Source organism: Artemia sp. Qi Xiang Cuo, chromosome 13 (assembly GCF_049724085.1).
Source record: "Artemia sp. Qi Xiang Cuo chromosome 13, ASM4972408v1, whole genome shotgun sequence".
NCBI classification, from domain to species: Eukaryota; Metazoa; Arthropoda; class Branchiopoda; order Anostraca; family Artemiidae; genus Artemia; species Artemia sp. Qi Xiang Cuo.
The window spans coordinates 13,805,573-13,829,729 of NC_142806.1; the positions used below are offsets into that span (position 1 = coordinate 13,805,573).

Below are 24,157 nucleotides of genomic sequence, written 5' to 3' on the forward strand. Positions count from 1 at the left end.
TATGGATAAAGATACCGGCTCGAAACATGGGTCAGATCATCTTCTAGTCAAGTTAGATCTAAAGTTAAGACTTGCAGCACGCCCCAAGAGGAAACCTCCACGAAGAATTGATACCAATCGCTTTGATGATCCTAATATGCGACAGGCATTCTGCCTAGAGTTGTCTAACCACTTTGAAGCTCTCCAAGTGCAAGCGAACGACAAGCAAAATCAAAGTTTGGATGAAGAGTGGTTGACCATACGGAGAACAATCCACGAGGCTGCGGAAACTACGATAGGATACCGCAAAGGACTATCCAAAAAGTGGATGTCAACACGCACAATTCAGTTGACTCAGCAAAAGCAACAGATATCGGACAGAAAATCAGAGTTGTTCAAACGCTTGAGAAGAGAATGCCACCATTCGGCTAAGAATGATAAGAACCAGTACTGGAAGAAAGCCGCTAAGGACATGGAAGTCGCTACCTCTAGATTGGACACCAGGAAAATCTATCAGCTCCTAAATTCAATCAGGAGTAAATCACATAAGCCTACTAGTACATCTGTTGAAGATGAAAACGGCAATTTACTCTCGAATAATACCGAAATAATAAATCGTTGGAAAGAGCACTTTAACAAACTACTTAACCAGCACCAACTCTCCACAGCAATAGATGATAATCAATGCTGTCATAATCCAAGTCCTAGCCCTGATGGCCTGCAGGAACCAAACTCTCCCAGTAGTATTTAAAATGACGTGAATGTGGCTCCCCCGACGTTAAAGGAAGTTCAACAAGCAATCAATTGCCTTAAAAGCAATAAAGTCCCTGGTCCTGATGCCATTACAGATGAACTTTAAAGTATGGAAGGACAGCACTTTTCAGCAGGATTCATAAACTGACTTGTCGTATATGGAAAGAAGAGATGGTTCCACAGGATTGGGGAGACTTTATCATCCTTCCAGTCTTCAAAAAAGGGCTAGAGACAAAGTTCAGCAATTATCGCGGGATTTGCCTCGTATACATTGCTGCCAAAATATTTGCAATATTGCTATATTATCGTTTTTCTATCCAGCGCAGCGTATAAGACAAGGTCCAATCAAGTGGGATTCCGCCCAGGTATGGGAACAATTGACCAACTATTTGTTTTAAGATAAACCCTTGAACACTGGGCAAAACACCAGAAACCAACAGTGTCTCTATTCATAGATTTTATTACAGCTTTTGATTCGGTTCTAAGGGATGGAATCTGGAAGGCCATGACAGAGGATGGAGTACCAAGCAGGATAGTCAGACTTATCCATGCATACTATCAGCATACGCGAGCCCAAATTCAGATTGGTGGAGAACTCTCCTCGATGTTCCAAATTGATTTTGGTATCTGACAGGGATGTATATTGTCTCCCGTCTTATTTAATTTCGTTATCGACTGGATTGTGACCAGAGGAATGACGACTTTTTCAGGCGTTGAAGGAAGTCCCAATTTTGTGATCACCGATCTGGACTACACCTACGCCAGAAGCCCAATCTGTGCTATCGAAGGTGGCTGAAGAATCCTCTCTGGTCGGCCTGAAAATAAGCTCCATGAAGACAAAAGTCATGGCGTCCGGTATATCATCTCAAGACCCCCCAATTTTACTAGAACAGTCGCCCATAGACAAAAAACATGAATTTAAGTTCCTAGGCTCTCTGGTAGACCCAATAGGAGGATGCACATCAGAAATACAGTCAAAAATTGCTTCCGCAACTGGAGTCTTCACCCAGCTAAATCACTCTCTATGGAACCAGAAAAACGTTCGTCTGAAGACAAGAATAAGGATTTACCAGGCCCTTGTTCGGTCTGCCTTACTATACGGCTGTGAGACATGGACTATAAAAGCATCCGACATTCAAGCCCTCAATGTATTTGACCATTCATGTTTAAGGAGAATCATTGGCACTAAACCCCGTGATCGTGTCAGCAATGTCGAACTCCGCAAAATCTGCTATCAGCGTTCTGATTTGGCCACTATAATTAAACAAAGAAGACTCCGATGGTTCGGCCATACACTTCGCCGCCTACACCACACTTTTGTCAACAAAACCCTCAGATGTACACCTCTTTTGGGATGGAAAAAGCGACGTGGGGGACAAAAGAAAACGTGGCTTGCCTGTATCAAGGCTGACCTAGACCCAATCTCCTAGAAGTATGTGGCTTCAAGAAGTATGGACGAAGATGGGAAAAGTCCTGGCTCGATTTGATTGAGCCACTAGCAAACGACCGCGACTCTTGGCTTACTAAAATGACGAAGCTACTGGACGCCAGGGAGAGCGGAGCTGCTTGATTCCTGCTACAAGTACAAGTGCAAGTAAACTGTAGCTGTCGGTTTCAACCTGAAAGGATACTCTGATAAATCCCTCCAACTTACTGAAACTTGTATCCCCCACTCTAAAAGCCTTATTTACCTCGGAATGCCCATTGGAAATTCAATTAAGGAAACTATTAAGCTTGCCATTCAAAATTTTGAAAAAAAGAAAAGGATACCTTATTCGTCACTTGTCTCTAATGTTACACACCTTAGTCGTTTCCATCTTTCTAAATTTAATAATAATCTAAATGTTCCTCATCTTCTCTCTCTGTCTCCTATTTGGAAATTTTGTACTGTTTAAAAAAAAAATAAATTGTTCATCGGATTTATTTTAAATTTGTTAAATTCCTTCTACATATGCCTCCTTGGACTAGTAACTCTTTTTTGTCCCAAAAATTCAAGCTCATTTCCCCTTTGACAATTATTGATAAAAAAGTGAAAGATTTTAAATCTTCCGCCAGTAAACTAAATCATGATTGGTCCTCATTATTTTTATGAGTTTTTTTTTATGTCTTTTGATTTATTTCTTATCTTGTGATTATTATATATGATTTGTGATTATGTCTATGATTATTATGATTGTAAAAAATACTTATTTTTGTTAATTGTATAAGTTTTCTTTTATGTACTAATGTACTCTGTCATTTGGGGACTTGCACCCTTTTTTGTTTTGACATGATATAAATAAATTGAATTGAATTGAATTGAATAATGATAAGTAAATAAAATAAATAATAAAAGATAAATAATATAATAAAACAAAATAAATGAATAAAACGTAAATACAATATAATGAAATAAATAAGTAAATAAAATAATATAGTGAATGATAAAAGGAAAAAAGGCTTAAAAAGCAATAAAAAAATGTTGTATTGTTCTGAATACCTTAATATAACGTTTTGTATGTGTTTAGCTAATTTTGCCTAAAGTTGTACATAGTTCACCCTTTCGTCTAATCTCTTATTTCTTATTTTCTACGATTAGGTTAAAAAACTTTTTCAACAAAACAAGTCTTTCAAAAAATAAGTAAAGGGTTCTATTAAGCCAAAAATGAGCAGAAATGAAGTCAAATAATCTTCCAAACGTATAACTACCAAAAACCACCATCAATAAATTAATGAAACTGAAAACAAACAGAAATTACAATAAATAGCCAACTCAAAGTCAAAATGAGCAAAAATTAACATGAGTAGGGCTGATAACTTCCATGCCTTGTCAAGACCAGAAGATAATTTACACTTTATTGAAACAAAAAACAAATGACCGTGGATTGTCAGTTTAATTTACATATACTTATGTCTATTCCTTATTTAATATTTTTTTATTTATTAAAGTAAAAAATTGAAAGCATCTAAAACATGTTTTGTTTTCAGTAAAGCGCGAATTATGTTCTGGTCTTGAGAAGGCATGGCGTTATCAGCCCTACTCTTGTTAATTTTTGCTCGTTTTGAGTTTGACTCGGCTGTCTATTGTAATTTCTTCTTGTTTTGAGTTTAATTTATTAATTGATATTGATTTACGGTAGTTATACGCCTGGACAATTTTTTTTTACTTTATTTCCGATCATTTTTGACTTAATAAGGCTCTTTACTTTTTTTAAAACTTGTTTTGTGAAAAAACGTTTTCAAATTAACATCTGTTTGTTTTTATTGTCATAGTCTTTTTCATGAAAAAAAAATTATAGTTTGGCTTCCTATTTGTAACTTGGAGAAACTTTTTCAACAATTTTTAATCCTGACACAAATAGTACTTTTTTATTTAATTTTACACCTCCTCAAGTTGACCTAAATTTTTTTTTAATATCGTTGACTAAAGATGCTATCTATACTCTTTGACAACCTGGATACACTTACACTGTTTTTATTTATTTGAATTGCAAGAGCAGAAGTAGTTATAGTTGTAGGCCCGAAAGTTTCAACTTAATACCCCCAGTCGTTCTCAATATATTGCTAGGGTAACTTTTTGGCAACCAAAAATACAATTTGTTTTGATTTAGTTTTAAAGCAACATGTACTTATAAAGCATAATGGGTCGATTGCATATTTGTGGTGGATTGCTATGCCCAATAGTTCTATAAACATAGTTGCTGGACCATTCTATTATGCTGAACAAAATAGCTATCTCAAAGTTTTGACTGAATGTGTTTGGCAAATGAATGAGCTTGAGAGAAGGGCTGTTTGCCCTACAATTTCTTTTTAATATTAATTAAGGCCACTAGAACTTTTAATTTCGAATTGAATAAGCTCCTTTACAAGTTTTAATGATATGTCGAGTAATTACAGAGTAGTGGTGCCAATGATATTGCTTATATGCCCTTTTGAGAACCTACATGCATACAGTTTTGTCATTTAATTGAAACTCCCCCAAAACATTTCCTAAAAGTTTCCCCTTAATACCTTTAGCGTCGTTAGTTACAGTAACTGTAGTTGTAGTGTTAAAGTATACACGTTGTGCCTTCTGGCGAGTTCAAAATCCCCCGCAACTTACCCTTAAAGGTCTAACTTAATAATATATACTATTTTTGAGATATTGCTTTTCCACCTTTTTGAAAGTCCACATGCTCATATGTTGTGCTAATTTTGTTCAACATCCACCTAAATATTAAATAGTTCGTGGCAATGAACCGTAAGTAGGGATTGACTCGGATCAAAAGTAGTCGAAACTCTAAAAAACAAAAGTTTAATATTATTAGATACATCAAAAGAATCAGCTTATTATGCTGATTCCAAATATATTAGACTCATGAAGTTTAGTGTTACCCATCTAAAGTTACAAGCCTGAGAAAATTTGCCTGATTCTAAAAATTGGGGCCAAACCCCCTTAAAATTCAAGGAATCTTAATGAAAATTATGCCACCATATTCTGCGTACCAGAGAACGCAACTGTACACGTTTTAAGCTCTTGTATACGAAAATGTAGAATTCGGCTATTTTTGCCAGAAGACAAATCACGGATGCGTGTTAATTTATTTTTTTTTGTTTTTCTGTTTTTTCAAGGGGTGATAGCATCAAAATAATACTCATAGAAGATCGGGAGAGGGTGCATTCGAACGGAAATTATAAGTTCTAGTGCCCCTTATAAATGACCAAAAAGGTTAGAGGGCGATTGGGCCCCCTCCCACGCCCATTCTTTTCACGAAGCTGTCTGATCAAAATTTTGAGATAGCCATTTTGTTCAATGTGGTTGAAATATCAAATAACTTTGTCCTTAGGTGTAAAATGACTCCCTACACTCCGTGGGGAGGGACCTGTAAGTTATGAAATTTGCCCATTGTTTACGCATAGTATTTATCATTAAGAAGTATACAACTTTTTGGGGGGCGTTGTGTGTGTTTGGGGTGCATTTGTATATGGAGAATCTTCCTTTAGGAGTGAAATTTCCAGGGGGTGAATTTTCCGGGGTAAATGTTACCCTGGGGGGATTTGACAGAATTACCATACGAAATTCTTTTTAATTGTCTAAGGTTCTCTTTATCAAAATCATGTGGGTATGTTCCGGGGGAATTATGCGGGGCTATTTTACGCGTGTTTGGATTTTCGAGAAATGATTTCCACGGAAGGGGGCATTCCTGGAGTGATCGAGAAACGGATTATAGATTAAAAACTTATTCAAATGAAAGAATACCAAGGAGAATTTTCAGGCTGAATCGTCTGCAAGCAATTTTACGGGAAGGGGGATTTTCAGCGAGGATTGAAGTGTCCCAAGGGAATCAGACGGGGGGGGGGAGAATGAACTTTATCTTGGATGACATATCGACGTAGGAGTTTCAGTGAGAGGAAGGGGTATATTTCATAGAGAGTGAGCCAGATTTACCGGCATTATTTGAAAAACGATGAGAAATTAAATAAAAACATAAAATTTTTTAATTGAAAGTAAGGAGCATAATTAAAACTCAAAACGAACATATATTATTCCATTTATGAAGGGTTGCCCCCTCCTCAATACCTTGCTCTTTACGCTAAAGTGTGACTGTTTGTCCCAATTTGATTAATAGCAGCTACTGAAACACTGGGGCCGTTTAATTAGAAGAGGAAGCTTTTTAAAAAGTGCTAACAGCTTTAGCGTAAAGAGCAAGGTATTGAGAAAGATAGAACTCTTCACGTACAGAATAAATCTGCCAAAATTAAAATGCAAACTTTTCTCTTAATTTCTCATGTACGGTGAGCCAAATTCAAACCTGCATTAGTTGAAAAACGGTCAGAACTAATAAAAACGAGTTTTTTATCTGAAAGTAAGGAGAGACATTAAAACTTAAAACGAACAGAAATTATTCCGAATATGAAAGCGGCTTTCCCCTCCTCAACGCTTCGCTCTTTTCGCTAAAGTTTGACTCTTTCTCACAACTCTACTTTTTAAAACAATAAAAGACTTTAGCGCAAAGAGCGAGGTGTTGAGGAGGGGAAAGCCCCTGTCATATACGGAATAATTTCTTTTCGTTTTAAGTTTTAATGTCGCTCCTTACTTTCAGTTAGTAAAACTTGTTTTTTAATTCAATTCCTTAAAAGCTTCACCTTAATACTGTTAGCTTGCGTGGTAGCAATAACTATAGCAGCATCATTAGCAATTTGCACATAGCACCTTTGGTTTCTTCAATAACCGCTTCAACACACTCTGAAGAGTTAAACTTAACACCATCAACCGTCCCTGAAGCATATCTGATGCGTCCACTTGACAACTTGTGTTGGCATAGTGTTTTTCGATTTACAGTAGTTCCATATAGTTTTTATATATCCCATATATTTTGTCTTAATACCCTTAGTTTTGATAGCAGTAGGAGTAGTGGTATCATTAGATTTAATTGTAGTAGCCTAAGCTTTAGGAGCATTAGTAGCAATAGAAGTTGTGATAATAGTAACAGTAGTAATAGCATGAGTAGAAGCAGTAGCATTAAGACCCAAATATTTTCTTTTAGTTAGTTCAACATCCCTCATAACAAGCCCTGTTAGTTTCAACTTCAAACACAAAACTGTTCCTGAGACATAGCTGTTGCACCCTTTTGACAACTTGCATACAGACGGCGTGTTGTGATTCAAGTTCAACTTCCCCCTCAAAATTTCTTGAAATGCATAAAATAAGTTTTTTTTTTTAAGTAAATAACTCCATTAAAGTAAAGAGCCAGAATATCCAGTAAAGAGCCAGAATATCATTTGTACTTTACTGAAAAAAATTTAAATGTATTTACTGACTAAATGTGCATTGTCAGTTTAATATACATATATGCTGATATTTATTCCGTAAAATTTTAATAAATTTTTATTTCTTAAAGTAATAAAAGTGAAAACATTTAACATAATTTTTTCAGTAAAGTACAACTTATATTCTGGCTTTTAAAACGAATAGGTTTAGAACCCCACTCAGATTAATTTATGCTCGTTTTAACTTTGGTTTATTTTAATTTTTTTTTCAATTATTTATTGAAGCTGATTTGTGGTAATTGTATGCATGGTTGTTTATTTTATTCTATTTTTTTTTCATTTTTGGTTTGATTGAGTTCTTTACTTTTTGTTTGAAAAACTTATTTTGTGCAAAAAGTTTTTTTGATTAATTTCTGTTCGTTTTATATTGACATAGTCTTTTTCAAGGAGAAAGACTGAGCCTCTTCTGAAGTTAAACAACCATCCCTTCCATAAGAACCTTAAATACCCCTTGGGCAGAACTTATAGCCATTGCTTCTAATCTCTGGGGCTTGCCAAAAGCCTTTTTATATGATATTTAGACTATTTTGAATAGAATGGCTATCTCAAAATTTATATTAGACACATTTCGGGACAATACAACATGTGTGTAGGGCGGAGGGGGTAGCTGTCCTCTGATGACTTTGACTGTTAAAAAGAGCACTAGAGTGTCTGATTACCAATCCAATGAGCTCCCAGTGAAGTTTATATGATCACACTTTCTATAAAATCCCTATATATCCCCAGGGTATAACTTACAACCCTTGCACTTAGGGCTGGGGGGATTTGTTTTCCTCAAAGACATTATTTCCAGACCTTTCTGATGGGTTGAACAAAACGGCTATATCAAAATTTGCCATCTGATCACATTCGACTAATAAAAAAGGCACTAGTCTTCCAATCGAATGAGTCCTTTTTGAAGCAGCTACGACAAAATTTTCTGTAAAAACCTTATATGACCCAAGGGCATAACTTATGACCCTTATCCTGAGGGCTATGGGGGGAGGGTTGTCATCCTCAAAGACATAATTACCAGACCTTTCAACTACATTGGACAAAATTACCATATCAAAATGTTGATCGGAAATGTTTGGGGAAATGATGTGCGTCGGGGGGGGGGGGGAGGCAATTCTCCCTCCAATTACTTTCGACTATTAAAAAGGCCAATAGCCCTCTCAATTTACAATCGAAAGAGTCTTTTCGAAGTTTTTACGACAACACTTTCTATAAAAGCATTATATGCACCCAGGGCATAACTTAGAACCTTAGCCCTGAGGGCTGTGAGGGGGTTGTCATACTCAAAACCAAATTTTCGGATTCTTCAACTATCCTAACAAAATGGCTATATCAAAATGTTGATCAGAAGTGTTTGAGGAAATGATGGGCCTGGGGGGGGGGGGCATTCTCCCTCCGATCACTTTTGACTATCAATAAGGGCACTAGCCCTCTCAATTTTCAATTGAATGAGTCCTTTTAGAAGTTTCTATTAAAACGTTGACAAAGACCTAATTTCCAGAACTTTCAAATACGTAGAACAAATTTCTATTTCAGAATGTTTATTGGATGTGTTTGGGGAAATTTTGGGCGTGAGAGGGGCGTTAGTTGCCTTCTAATCACTTTTGACTATCAAAAATATTCAAACACTGGAATGTTTTATTTTAGTTATGCTGACTGTAACATGTTTTATTTAAATTATATTAAAAATAAACATGCCCAAAATAACCATGAGAGGGGGGTTATTTGCCCTCCCATCACTTTTGACTATTAAAAAGGGCATTAGTTCTTTGAATTTCCAATCAAATGAGCCTTTTTCAAGTTTCTACGATAAAATTTTAATAAAAACCTTATATGCCCCCAGGGCATAACCTAAAACCTTAGCCCTGAGGGCTCTGGGGAGAGTGTCATCCTCAAAGACCTAATTTCCAAAACTTTTAACTACTAGGAACAAAATGGCTATCTAAAAATTTTGATTGGATATGTTTGGGGAAATGGTGGGACGTGAGAGGGGGGTTAGTTAGCCTCGAATCAATTTCGACTATTAAAAAGGGTACTAGCCCTCTCAACATCCAATTAAATGAGCCCCCTTTGAAGTTTATACGACAACGCTATCTATAAAAACCTCATATGCCCCCAGGGTATAACTTACCACCTTTGCCCTGGGGGCTCTGGGGAGTTTTTCATCCTCAAATACATATTTTCCAAAACTTTCAACTACGTTGAACAAAATGGCTATCTCAAAACTTTGATTGAATGTGTTTTGGGAAATTGTGGGCGTGAGAGGGGGTTAGTTGCTCTCCACTCAGTTTTGACTAATAAAAAGGGCACTAACCCTTTCGATTTCCAATCAAATGGGCCCTTTTTGAACTATCTACGACAAAACTTTCTATGAAAACCTCATATGCCCCCAGGGCATAACTTAAAACGCTTGTCCTGAGGGTTGTGTGTGGGGGGGAGAGTTGCCATCCTCAAAGACCATATTTCCAGAACTTTCAACTACGTGGAGCAAAATGAATATCTAAAAATTTCGATTGGATGTGTTTGGGAAATGGTGGGCGTGAGAGGGGGGTTAGTTGCCCTTCAGTCAATTTCGATATATTAAAAAGTGCACTAGCCCTTTCAATTTCAAATCGAATGAGCCTGTTTTAAATTTTCTACGACAACTCTGTCTATAAAAACCTTATGTGCCACCAGGGCATAAATTACAACCCCTGCCTTGAGGGCTGTGGGGGGTTGTCATCCTCAAAGACCTAATTTCCAGAATTTTCAACTACGTTTAAAAAATGGCTATCTAAAAATTTTGATTGTATGTATTTTGGGAAATGACAGGCGTGAGAGGGGGGTTAGTTTTGAAATTTCTACGACAACACTTTCTATAAAAACCTTATATGCCCCCTGGGTATAACTTACAACCTTTGCCCTGAGGGCTGTGGGGGAGGGGGGGGGGTGCCATCCTGAAAAAAAATTTGATTGGATTTGTTTGCGGAAAAGGTGGACGTGAGAGGGGGGTTAGTTGCCTTCTAATCGCTTTTGACTATTAAAATGGGCACTAACCCTTTGAATTTCCAATCGAATAAGCCCTTTTTAAGTTTTTACGACAAAGCGTTCAATAAAGCCCTTATATGCCCCCAGGGCATAACTTATAACCCTTGCCTTGAGGGCTCTGAGGGGGTCATCATCCTCAAACCCCTAATTTCCAGAACTTTCAACTACGTTGAACAAAATGGCTATCTAAAAATTTTGATTGAATGTATTTGGATAAATGGTGGGCGTGAGAGGGGGGTTAGTTGTCCTCCAATCACTTTCCTGGTCTAAAAAATAATAAATAAATAAATAATACATTGTGCCCACATCGCTCTTTACTTAGGCAGCGTTATTACGCTGCATGTGATAATTTAAAATTCACTTCGTTATTTCTCGTAAATACTATATATAGTTGCTTTTCCTGTTTTTTTTTTGCTGTCACTATGTTCGCAGAATACCCTCACAAACTGACTTTTAGTGTTCTATTGATCAATTCTTTGTTTTATTTATAATAAGTTATTGTGCTCTGACTACAATAAAAATAATTCCAGAACTTTCAACTACGTTGAACAAAATGGCTATCTAAAAATTTTGATTTGATATATTTGGATAAATGGTGGGCGTGAGAGGGGGGTTAGTTGTCCTCCAATCACTTTCGACTAATAAAAAGGACACTAGCCATTTCAATTTCCAATTGCAAAAAGCCCTTTTTTAAGTTTCTATGACATGCTTTCTATAAAAACCTTAAACGGGGTGTTTATTATTAACACCAATCATTAGCATATAGTCACCATTTCGGGCAACATATATATAATCATGCCATTGTTATAAAAAAATAGATATTGATAATTCAGTTGGAAGACGATATTTAAGAGTGGGGTATCTATCCTAAGGATACAGGGACTGAATCATATATTTAAGCAACAACAAATTATATTGCATCTGAATATGGGCCAAAGGACTTAGAATGTCAGTTTTCTTTGAATTTCAAACAGTTCGTGGTAACAAACTGTAAGTAAGAAGCGACCCGGCTCAATAGTAGCCGAAACTCTAAAAAAGGAAATTTTGATACCAATAGGTACACAAAAAAAAAAATCAGATTTTTACGCTAATTTCAAATATATAAGTTTCAGCAAGTTTAATCTTACCCTTCAAAAGTTCGGCGCCTGAGAAAATTTTTTTTATTTTCAAAACTACTTCAGAAGAATACGTCAGAAGAATCAAATTTTTATGCTGATTTTAAATATATAAGTTTCATCAAGTTTAGTCTTACCCATCAAAAATTACGCGCCTGAGAAAATTTGTCTTATTTTTGAAAAAAGGGGGAACCAACCCCTAAAAGTTATAGGACTTTAATGAAAATCACACCATCAGATTCAGCGTATCAGATAACCCTACTGTAGAGCTCCTATCTGCAAAAATGAGAAATTTTGTATGTTTTGCCAGAAGAAAGATCACGGATGGGTCTTTATTTGTTTGTTTGTTTTTTCTTTGTTTTTTTTTTCTCCAGGGGTGATCGTATCGATCCAGTAGTCCTAGAATATCGTGAGAGGGCTCATTCGAACGAATATTAAAAGTTTTAGTGCCCTTTTTAAGTGACCAAAAAATTGGAGGTCAACTTGGCCCCCTCCCACGCTCGTTTTTTCCCAAAGTCACCCAATCAAAATTCTTTCACCCAGCCATTTTGTTCAGCATAGTCGAAAATCTAATAAATGTGACTTTGAGGATGACTTAATCCCCACTGCTCCTGGGGGAAGGGCTACAAGTTATGAACTTTACCCATTGTTTACATATAGTATTGATTAATGCAAAGTATACAGACGTTTTCAGGAGGGATTGTTTTATGATTGGGGGGGGGGGTCAGAAGAGGGGGTTACTGGGGAGGATCTTTCCATGCAGGATGTTTCCTTGGGGGAAAGGAAATTTCCATTGAAGGAGGTGCCGGATTTCCCAGAATTATTTAAAAAACGGTCAGAAATTAAATAATAAAAACAAATTTTTTCAACTAAAAGTAAGGAGCAACATAAAAACTTAACACGAATAGAAATTATTACATATATGAGGGGGTTCACCCCCTAGTCAATACCTTGCTCTTTACACTAAGATTGTTTTTAGTACTTTCAAAAGAGCTATCTATTCTAATTAACCGGCGTTTGGGATTCAGGGGTTTGTGATTCGAACAAAATTTGACCTTTAGCGTAAAGAGCGAGGTATTAACTAGGGGGCGAACTCCCTAATATACGCAATAGAAAATATGAATATAGAAGTTCGTTACGTAAGTTAATTCGTAAGTTACGTCAGAACAAAATTTCTAGAAAGCCATTTAGCCAAAAAAAGTAAAATTAATATATAAGTTTCATTTTAATTATTCATGTACGGTGACCCAAAATCAAAGCTGCATTAATTCAAAAACGTTCAGAAATTAAATGAAAAAAAAAGTTTTTTTTAACTGAAAGTAAGGAGCGACAATAAAATTTAAAACGATTAGAAATTATTCCGTATATGAAAGGGGCTGTCCCCTCTTCAACACCTCGCTCTTTACGCTAAAGTTTGACTCCGTCTCACAACTTTATTTTTTAAACAATAAAAAACTTTAGCGTGAAGAGCAAGGCTTTGAGGAGAGGATAGCCCCTTTCATATACGGAATAATTTTCGTTCGTTTTAAGTTTTAATGTCACTCCTTACTTTCAGTTAAAAAAAACTTTTTTTTATTTAATTTTTACAAAAAACTTTATGAGTTTTCATAAGCCCTTCACAAATACTAATATTAGACTTCACAAGTACTGATAAAAACTTCATATCTTCATATTAATCCTAAACTACCACCTAGTAAAGTCTCGATTTTCTGTTAAATATTCGAAATAATTTGAAAATTTACCGCGACACTTAAATTAAAGGACTTGGTTTAATGTTGCTGTGACAATAAAGCAGTTTTTTTTAGAATCCTTCAGAAAATGTTGGAATTTCTGGATCAAGATATGAATTATCTCTTATGTCATGAGCGTAATAGAAATAGAAAATAGAAAAAAAGAAGGAAAATAAACATCTATGGTTGGGTATCAATACTCATAAACTACTCCGGATGAAATCGCCTTAGAATAGAATGCCTTGGAGATATATATTCGAATAGGCATTTATGTTTAAAGGTGGATTAAAACATATTTTAAAAGAAAATGATTAGAAATAAAAAAACAAAGGATTCTAACAAAGGACTTGCAAGATCGTTTGGACAAACAACCATTACAAATATTGAATTTTTCAAAAACCCAAAGTCTAAAGGACAAAGGACAATTACAAAACGTCGAATTTTCTTCGAAAATTCTAGAGCTCAAACCGTGCATCTACGTAGTCTTATATGCAAACAGAAGATTCAAAAAGCAAATAGGGTAGGTATTATGTAGTGAATTTATTTCTTAGAAGATAATAAACTATGCAAACAATTTGTGTAATATTTGACAATTCAATATCATTCTTCAGATTGGAACATGAGACAAAGTAATAGGCGATGCCAATTGGTGCTGACAGGTGTTTTATTTTGTTTTTTTTTCTCTATATTTACGGCATCAGGTACTTAAAGGTTTCTGATATACCGCTATTCAGATACCTCGTTTTGAAACCTCAAGGTTTTAAATGTGTGTTGAATCTTCTTTGAAGGAGTAAACAGATGAATTTGCAGCAATAAAAAACCCAGTAAAATCATTCCAGATAGAAGTGCAGCACCGGATGAATCTCTTCCTCAAGTTCTCGCTTCTCGGCATTTCCTCCTTTAGATATCCTCCTTTAGATATCCTCGGTTCTTGGCATGTCCTCCTCCATGTCCTCCAAGCTGTGTACCTTCGCATCTGCATTGTCGGCTGGACAAAAGGGGAACAATGCGAGAGAGCTAGTTTGAGAGAAGTGAACTCATATACTTGTAGAAAATAGCCATTGACGCTACATCAAACTTTTCATTTAGAGACTGGAGCAAGTCATGTGTAGAGGCGCAGCTCACCCTGTTTGCCCAATTTTGGATCTTTTGGATTAGTGCCACCAGTGTTTGTGATGCACCAGCATATAGCGAGCATCTATATTTAGCTGTGGGTCTGATACAGGAGTTCGAGCTGGGTGGAAGATGGTTTTTTCTGCGAAGAGTGACTCTGAGCTTTCTTGTGCAGAAAGTTCTCACCCGATCAAGATGGTTATTTCGAAGAAAGATTGGTAGAGAAAAGAATCCCCAGTAGACGAAACTCGTCGACTCTCTTTACAGTTTCATTTTTGACAATGACAATCCTCTTCGCACTGTGAAAATAGCCATTGCTTGTGGGCCTTTTGCTTTGCTTGGATAGGCTTCTTACACCGGGCGTTGAACTAGCGCTTATGCTTACTGGACACTTGGATCCATTTTGAGGGGTTATGTTTTTTAACAGAGTCAACTATGGCCTGCTGGTACTTCTCTGCAGCTTTCTTTGGGCCTTCCAGGAGAAAGGCTCTCCACTGTTGAGAACGAAGAGTGATTCTCAAACCATCCCAATCACCTCTGTTGTAAAACCAGATTATCCGCTCATGCTTTATTGGAGGTGGAATACGAAGGTTTCCATGTGCAATGACGGTAACATGGTCACTTGTGAAAGCATACGCGTCTACCTGAAGGAAGTCAGAGTGATCTGTAAGGAAAAGGTCAAGACCAGAAGATCCGTTTCGGCAGTGATACGCGTCAATATCGACAAGTTGTTCCAGCCCGTATGAGAGAGATGGATTAAATAAGTACAACCCTTCATTGTCAGTATTCTACTGCAAAGCAACACATTACGATGGATGTTGAAGTCTCCATGGGGATAATGGCAGACTTAGCGTACTTTTTCCGAATGTATTCGAGATAGACTTCAAGTTAGCTGGTAATAGGGAAGGTTGGAGGGCCATACACGGTACCAACAATCATGGACTTATTTGGGACCCTAACCCACAGAGCTTCTTCTCCTGCTGAATATGGTATATTTAGGCATGAATATGGTATAAGGCTCTGTAGATAAACAGGAACACCTCCTCCTCTGTATTTAGTGCAGTCACTACGTTCACGATCTTGCCTAAGGAGTGTGTAGCCCTGTAAGGCAACCTCACTGCTCTGTATGTCATGGTATTAGATTGGTCTCAGGGATGCACATGATAGACGGTTTGACCAAGATCACTAAATATAGGTACTGGTCAAACTTCGATTTGAGACCACGTACATTGCAGTGGACTACCGTAAACAGGTCCAGTTAGATGGTCAGTGGACGTGCTAAAGATCGTCTACAAAGGGTTTGTTTTGTCCAAGGCTTTTCATTATTGTCGATCATAACCAGGTAAAAGCCGGATGGTTAGTCCGACAAGACCTATGCATCCATTGCCATGCATCATTAGACAGGGAACGGTGCCAGAATACAGCTCATTATCGCATCTTGAATATGGTAAGGTAAATAAAAAGGTAAATAATACGGCATTGGACTTTACAGTCCGTACCAGCGGTGCTGATCTCTGTTTCTCTGCCCTTCAGCCAGGAAGTGCAATGGGGGGTTGGGGACAACCATCCTGTGCTTTCGCACACCCTTCCTGTTTACCTTCCCCAGATTTCTCCAGGTACCCATTTAGAGCTGGCTTGACTCTGGCTGAGCGTACAGAGTCACGCCACTGACCCCATCCCAAACCCAACAATTAGATACAATAGGAGGACATGGAGGACAAGCATGCATGGAGGACTTGCAAAAACAAAAATACATCAAATAGTTCGTGGTAACAAAATCGTAGGCAGTAAAGAGCGATGTGGGCACAGTGTATTATTATTTTTTTTTTGGTTTTGGAGCAGGGCACTTCGTATCGAAGGTATTGTCGTAGAAACTTCAAAAAGGGCTCATTCCTTTGGAAACTGAAGGGATTAGTCGGAAATTGAAATGGGCAAAAATAAAGTCAAGTAATATTCGAAGCATAAAACTACCACAAATCACTATCAATAGGGAAATGAAACTCAAAACGAACAGAAATTACAATAAATAGCCGAGTCAAACTCAAAACGAGCAAAAATTGCAATGAGTAGGGCTGATAAATACCAGGCCCTCTTAAGATTAGAACACAATTTGCACTTTACTGAAAACAAAACACGTTTGAAATGTTTTCACTTTTCATAGTATCTTAAATAAAAAGTTTTCAAAACTTTAAGCAATAAATATCAGTATATGTCAATTAAACTGACAATCCACGGTAATTTTGTTTTTTTGTTTTTATAGTAAGGCGCAAGTTATTTTCTCCTTATAAACACGTCCCTTATAGACATAATTTTAATGGTCATGTTTAGAGAGCCTAAAAGTTAAAAAAAATATATGCATATATATAAGCAAAATAACAGTTCGAATAGGGAAAAAATCCTTTTATTAGACAGTGAAAAAAACAATCAGCTTTGGTTATTCCGGGACTTCCGGTATTGCATTGAAAAAAAAAAAATAATAAGAGCAGTAAACAATATGTAGTTAATTTTTTTATATATATGATTTGGCTCAACTGTTTTATTTTAGTATTTCTGCTGATAACGATCATTGTATATGTGATGGAAATATCTAGTATATTTTTTATTTATTTATTTATTTTTTACTTCTAACAAAAGGATTTATTAATATTCGAACTGTTATTTATCTTCATGGAAAGGCACTGTGGTCTTCAAAATTAGCTTCGTCGTAAACATAGGTAATAATTGATATTCACTTTAAAAATGTATTTCTAAGTAAAATGTGTCATAGGCAACGCGATCGTGCTGCCTAAGTAAAGAACGATGATGGCACAATGTTTTATTTTTGTTTGGTTTTGTTTTTTGTTTTCCATACAAGGGGCACTTCGTATCGAAGGAGTTGTCGTAAAAACTTCGAAAAGGGCTCATTCGAAGGGAAAATGGATGGACTACTATCTCTTTTGATATTCGACAATTTTTGGAGGTTAACGAGCCCCCCCCACGCCCATTAGGTTCCCAAAACCATTGACTCAAACCTGTAAGGGGGCCCGTTTGCTCAGCACAGCGTTTTCCTAGCTCTATATTTTGTTTTTTAGTCAGATGCTCCTTCGAAGCCATTAGGGCAATGGTTTTAACTTATGCCCTGGGGGCATATAAGAACGATGTTCGCCCAATGTATTATTTATTAATTTTATCCTCTAGAGCAGGGCACTTTGTATCGAAGAAGTTGTCGTAGAAACTTAGAAAAGGGCTAATTCAATTGGAAATTGGAGTGGCTTGTGCCCTTTTTAATAGTCGAAAGTGATTGGAAGCCTTGCCCAATGTATTATTTATTAATTTTATCCTTTAGAGCAGGGCACTTCGTATCGAATAAGTTGTCGTAAAAACTTTGAAAAAAGCTCATCCAATTGGAAATTGGAGTGGCTTGTGCCATTTTTATTAGTCAAAAGTGAATGGAAGGCGACTAACACCCTTTCCACGTCCACCATTTCCCGAAACGCATGCAATCAAAATTTTGAGACAGCCATTTTGTTCAGGGTAGTTAATTTCAAGATAGAAACTATATTTTTGAGGAGGACACTTCCCCACAGCCTTCGGGGCAAGGGCTGTGAGTAATGCCCTGGGGGCATATAAGGCTTTTCTATAGAAGGCGTTGTCATAGAAACTTCAAAAAAGGCTCATTCGATTAGAAATTCAAAGGGCTAGTGCCCTTTTTAATAGTCCAAAGTAATTGGAGGGCAACTAACCCCCCTCTCACGCCCACCTTTTCCCCAAACACATCCAATCAAAATTCTGGAGATAGCCATTTTATTCAACGTATTCTTAAGTTCTGGAAATTAGGTCTTTGAGTATGGCAACCCCCCCCCCGAGCCCTCAGGGCGAGGATTGTAAGTTATACCCTGGGGGCATAAAAGATTTTTATAGAATGCGTTGTCGTAGAAACTTCAAAAAGGCTTCATTCGTTTGGAAATTGAAATGGCTAGTGCCCTTTTTAATAGTCGGAAGTGATTGGAAGGCAACTAACACCCCTTCAACGCCCACCATTTCCCCAAACACATCCAATCAAAATTTTGAGATAGCCATTTTTTTCGGTGTAGTTGATTTCTAGGTAGAAATTATGTTTTTGAGGAGGGCGCTCCCCCACAGCCCTCAGGGCAAGGGTTATAAGTTATGCCCTGGGGGCAAATAGGTTTTTTTATAGAAGACGTTGTCGTAGAAAATTCAAAAAAGGCTCATTCGATTGGAAATTCAAAGGGCTAGTGCCATTTTTAATAGTCGAAAGTGATTGGAGGGCAATTAACCCCCCTCTCACGCCGCTCTTTTCCCCAAACACATCTAATCAAAGTTTTGAGATAGCCATTTTATTCAACGTAGTCTTAAGTTCCGGAAATTAGGTCTTTGAGTATGACAACCCCCCCCCCACATTCCTCAGGGCGAGGACTGTAAGTTATGCCCTGGGGGCATAAAAGGTTTTTATAGAATGCGTTGTCGTAAAAAGTTCAAAAAGGGTTCATTCGATTTGAAATTGAAATGGCTAGTGCCCTTTTTAATAGTCGAAAGTGATTGGAAGGCAACTAAAACCCCTTCAACGCCCACCATTTCCCCAAACACATCCAATAAAATTTTGAGATAGAAATTTTGTTCCACGCAGTTCATAGTTCAGGGAATTTACGTTTGAGCAGGACACTCCTCCCACAGTCTTCAGGGCAAGAGTTATAAGTTCTGCCCCGAGGGCAAATAAGGTTTTTATTGAAATCTTTGTCGTAGAAAATTGAAAAAGGGCTCATTCGATTGGAAATTCAAAGGGCTAGTGCCCTTTTTAATAGTCGAAAGGGATTTGAGGGCAACTAACCCCCCTCTCACGCCCACCTTTCCCCCAAAGACACCCAATCAAAATTTTTAGATAGCCATTTTATTACACAACGTACAAAGTTTTGGAAATTGGGTCCTTAAGGATGAAAACCCCTCCCCCCACAGCCATCAGGACAAGGGTTGTTAGTTATGCCCTGGGGGAATATAAGGTTTTTATTGAAAGCGTTGTCGTAGAAAATTCAAAAGGGCTCATTCAATTGGAAATTGAAAGGGCTTAGCCTTTTTTAATAGTTGAAAGTGATTGGAGAGCAATTGTCCCATCCTCAACATTCGCTCTTTACGCTAAAGTTTTTTATTGTTTAAAAAAAAAGTTTTGAGACAGAGTCAAACTTTAGCGTAAAGAGCGAGGCGTTGAGGAGGGGAGAGCCCCTTTCATATACGGAATAATTTCTGTTCGTTTTAAGTTTTAATGTCGCTCCTTACTTTCAGTTAAAAAAACTTGTTTTTTTAGTTAATTTCTGAACGTTTTTGAATTAATGTATCTTTGATTTTGGCTCACCGTACATGAATAATTAAAACAAAATCCGCATATTTATTTTCTTTTTTTTGCTAATTGGCTTTCTCAAAATTTTGTTCTGACGTAACTTACGAATTAACTTATGTAACGAATTTCTATATTCGTATGTTTTTATATTCGTATCCGTATGTATTACGTATATTAGGGAGTTCGCTCCCTAGTCAATACCTCGCTCTTTACGCTAAAGTTCGAATTTTTTTCGAATCATAAACCCCTGAATCACAAAGGCCAGTTAATTAGAATAGATAGCTCTTTTGAAAGTACTAAAAAAACTTTAGCGTAAAGAGCGAGGTATTGACTAGGGGGCGAACCCTCTCATATACATAATAATTTCTGTTCGTTTTAAGTTTTAATGTTGCGCCTTATTTTCAGTTGAAAAAAACTTGTTTTTTTGTTAAATTTCTGATCGTCTTTTAACTAATGCTGGGAAATCTGGCGCCCCCTTCATGGAAATGTTCCTTCCCCCAAGGAAATATCCTCCATGGAAAGATCCTCCCCCGTAGCCCCTACTCCGACCCCCACCCCCCACTAGAAAATAAATCCTCCTGAAAACACCTGTATACTTCCCAATAACCAATACTATATGTAACCAATGGGCAATGTTTATAACTTGTAATCCTTTCTCTGGGAACGCCGGGTTAATAAGTCATCCTTAAAGGCCTTATTTTATGATTTTCGACTATGCTGAACTTAATGGCCATCTAAAAGCTTTGACTAGGCAACTTTAGGAAAAAATGAGCGTGAGAGGGAGCCAAGCTGTCTTCCAATTTTTTTGGTCACTTAAAAGGGCACTAGAAATTTTAATTTTCGTTCGCGTGAGCCCTTTCACGATATTCTAGAACTACTGCGTCGATACGATCACCCCTGGAAAAAAAAAAAAAAACAAAAAAAAAAAAAAAAAAAAAAAAACGCATCCGTGATCTTTCATGTGGCAAAAAAAAAAAAAATGAATGCAAAATTCCACATTTTTGCAGATAGGAGCTTGAAACTTCTTTAGTAGGGTTCTCTGATACGCTGAATCTGACGGTGTGACGGTGGGATTTTCATTAGAGTTCTATGACTTTTCGGTGTTGTTTCCCCCTTTTTTCAAAAATAAGGCAAATTTTCTCGGGCGCGTAACTTTTGATGGGTAAAACTAAACTTGATAAAACTTATATATTTGAAATCAGCATAAAAATCTGATTCTTCTGATGTATCTATTAGTATCAAAATTCCTTTTTTAGAGTTTCGGTTACTATTGTCCCGGGTCGCTCCTTACTTACAGTTCGTTACCACGAACTGTTTGATACCCTAATTTTGAGGCATATATCTTGGACTAAGCTCGCACCATCTGTGTGTCGATTCCCTTTCATTGCAGAAACCGTGTTTTTAGTGTATAACATATGTTTTTCAATATTAAGGCGTTGATGAATAGTTGAAGTAATGCGCAAAGAAACTTGTTACTTCGCATTTAGTGAACTTCAATTTTATTTATATTAACACACCTAAATGAGCCTTTATTTGTATTGTATTGTTCCAGAAAAGTTACACGTTAGTATAAAATGGGACTTGAAGGGGAACGACAGCCCCCAAAACATTTAAACTAATACCACTAAGATGTTAACAACGACAAGATTAATACTTATCAAAATTAACATTTAAAACGAACGAATCATATTATTTTTCAGGGGTGCTGTCACTCTCGATCCTCTGACTCTTTACAATAGAGCCTTGATTTTTAGTCCTTTCTTCAACAGCAAATACTAAAATACACAAAAGCAACGTGATAATTTTTTAAAATAAAAATTGAAGTAACGTCAAAATTCCAAACCATCAAATCTGTAACCGGATCTTTAAAGTCAAAAGGCTTCATATGTTTGATTGTTTGTTATCACCATAACAGTAGAGATTATTTTCTGTTCTTGACTAAATTTTTTTTTTCGACGTAACACCTTTAATGAGGTGTTGTTTTCTTAGTTTGAGGTGTTGTTTTCTTAGACCACACTGCCATTCTACGACAAAAAAATAAACTTTCAAATGGGGATAGATCCCTTTATTTAGACAGTGAAAAAAAAAAAAAAAAACTTTTTCACTTTTGTCTTTTTTCACTGTCTAAATGAATGGATTTATCCCCATTTGAAAGTTTATTCGTTTGAATAAATATTATAATAATCGAGAGTACCAATCAGGAGAGGTGATTTAACCCTCATTACATTTGGAAAAACACTTGTGTTATTTCCACAAGAAAAACAAAATAAATATTTGTTCCTTCCCCTAGATCCTACATCCAGAAAACCTCTATTTAGGGGAGTCGCTTCAAATAATTTGCATTAGTTTTGTAGTTTTTTCTTATCAATAGTTGACTCTTAGTGCCAGATAGTACCGATTTGAAATCGGCAAACAATCTTATATAGCTTCAGGCAGTGACGTACTCGAAGTCCTAAATCCTAATCCCACCTTCTTCCCGAAATCCTAAATTTCCCTGATTTTTCAGACACTTCTTATTTGGTTTTTATCATTTAACCCCTCTTCCCTTTCTCCTAAAAGAATTCCTGCACAGGTGTCTGGCCTAGGGCTATATCCAGGGATTAGGCAAAAAGGGAGAGGGACTGAGCCACAAGTATAGTTGTAAAAAGTTTATATTGGAAAGTTGTTAAACGGGGCGACGTAAAGAGATGAAAGAGTAACAAAAAATTCCACAAATAACTGAAAATCTTATAAACATAGTTAATTTTAAAAAACCATTTACTGTAAAAAGGTTGTTCAAAGAAAAGTAAAGAGCTACATTAAATCAAAACGAGAAGAGATAAAGTCAAATAAGGTTTCAAGCTTTAGACGAGCATTAATTACTGTTAGTAAATAAAAGAAACCCAAATTGAGCACAAATTAAAATAAATAAACAAGTCAATTTTAAAGCGAGGATAAACTGCCACAAAGAAGAGCAGGGCTAACCCCCCCCCCCAGTTCCTTCTAAAGACTGGAGCGCAATTTGCTCTTTACTGAAAAAAACTTTCAAGCTATGCCTTTTTTATTTCTCATGACATTTTGCTGCGGGTCAAGGAATATGATGTTTTGCATATGTCTAGTTGTTTGTTTTCTAAGTTGGGACAAAATAAAAATTCTACTCTATTTATTTCACGCTGCATAAAAAAAATGTCCCACGAAAGATTAAAATATACTGCTATGCTCCATGCTAGCCTGAGAAATTGTCCTAACCCCTCAAAACTTACAAAGCTTTCATCTCTGACCACCAGCCATCAAACCTAAGCCATGCAACTCCCAATAAATCGTTTTCACAGACAAATCATACGACCCACACCCTAATTTATGTCCACAAATAGGGCAAAAGCAAGGACCATCCTGCCCATGCCTCTTCCATATTTTTTTTTCGTAATAGGTTATTTTTTCAAGTAGAGTGGCAGGGAGTCAGAAAGGTCTCTTTCATACTCCTGAACATGTATCTTTTTCCCAAATCTGGTAAAATAGCTAAAAAAAAATATCTAAAGTTAAAATTCTAAAAAGTTTTGGCTTAAAATGGAATTTATGAAAATAAGACTTACGATTCCAGTATGTCTTTGCTGTCTTTTCAGCTCTGTTCTTGAACAGTGTCCAGAAAACATAACCAAAGTATAAGATACTTCCTACATACAAGTAAATATAAAAGCCCTGGAAAAAAAAATGTAAGGGGATTAAGGAGTCATAGTTGTACCTTTGTTTACTTTATTAGCTTGAAAATATTTGTAATTAAAGACAAAATATAAATTCCTAATCACGAAACACCCCTCCCTCACAAAAAAAAACTTTATTTTAGTGACTGTATTTACGATTCTTGAATGTTTCATTAAAGTTCTTTTTTTTTGTTATCTTTGAAAAATTTTTCAAAGATAACAAAAATTTTCAAAAATTTTTTCAAAAATTTTTCAAAGAGTAAATTCACGCACACACATCTTCATAACAAATGAGATATTTACTCTATTAAATATTTTTTTATTGTGTAAATAGTTTTTCTTGTTTAAGAGATTATGACATGTCTTTAAAAATTCAATAATTATCAAGCCTCGAACAGGAAACAAAATTGCCTGAAAAGCCAAGGGTAAGTTTTTTTTTTAGCTCAGTTCAGAAAACCATTCATAGGCCATCACTGTGGGTCAGAGCTTCACGCATCCGCGTCTAAGGTTATTCTTTAAATTGTGCAGTTTTTAAAGCCTTTTTTGGTTGAGTTCTGACATGGCTTTTGACTTACGAAGTAATAAGTTTTTTTTTACCTTTTTACCTATGTTTATTTTTATCACTTTCGCCTACGGCTAGGTAGA

At 36.4% G+C, this 24,157-nt stretch overlaps 1 protein-coding gene across 1 annotated transcript in view; it reads right to left on the reverse strand.

Moving 5' to 3' along the window:
* Nucleotides 1–24,157, reverse strand: part of LOC148944986 (proton channel OtopLc-like) — a 104,814-nt gene that overhangs the window by 74,305 nt on the left and 6,352 nt on the right. Inside the window, exon 3 of the mRNA XM_089099192.1 lies at nucleotides 23,405–23,510. Within this exon, the coding sequence (XP_088955318.1) occupies nucleotides 23,405–23,510 (106 nt within the window). The remainder of the gene's footprint in view (nucleotides 1–23,404; nucleotides 23,511–24,157) is intronic.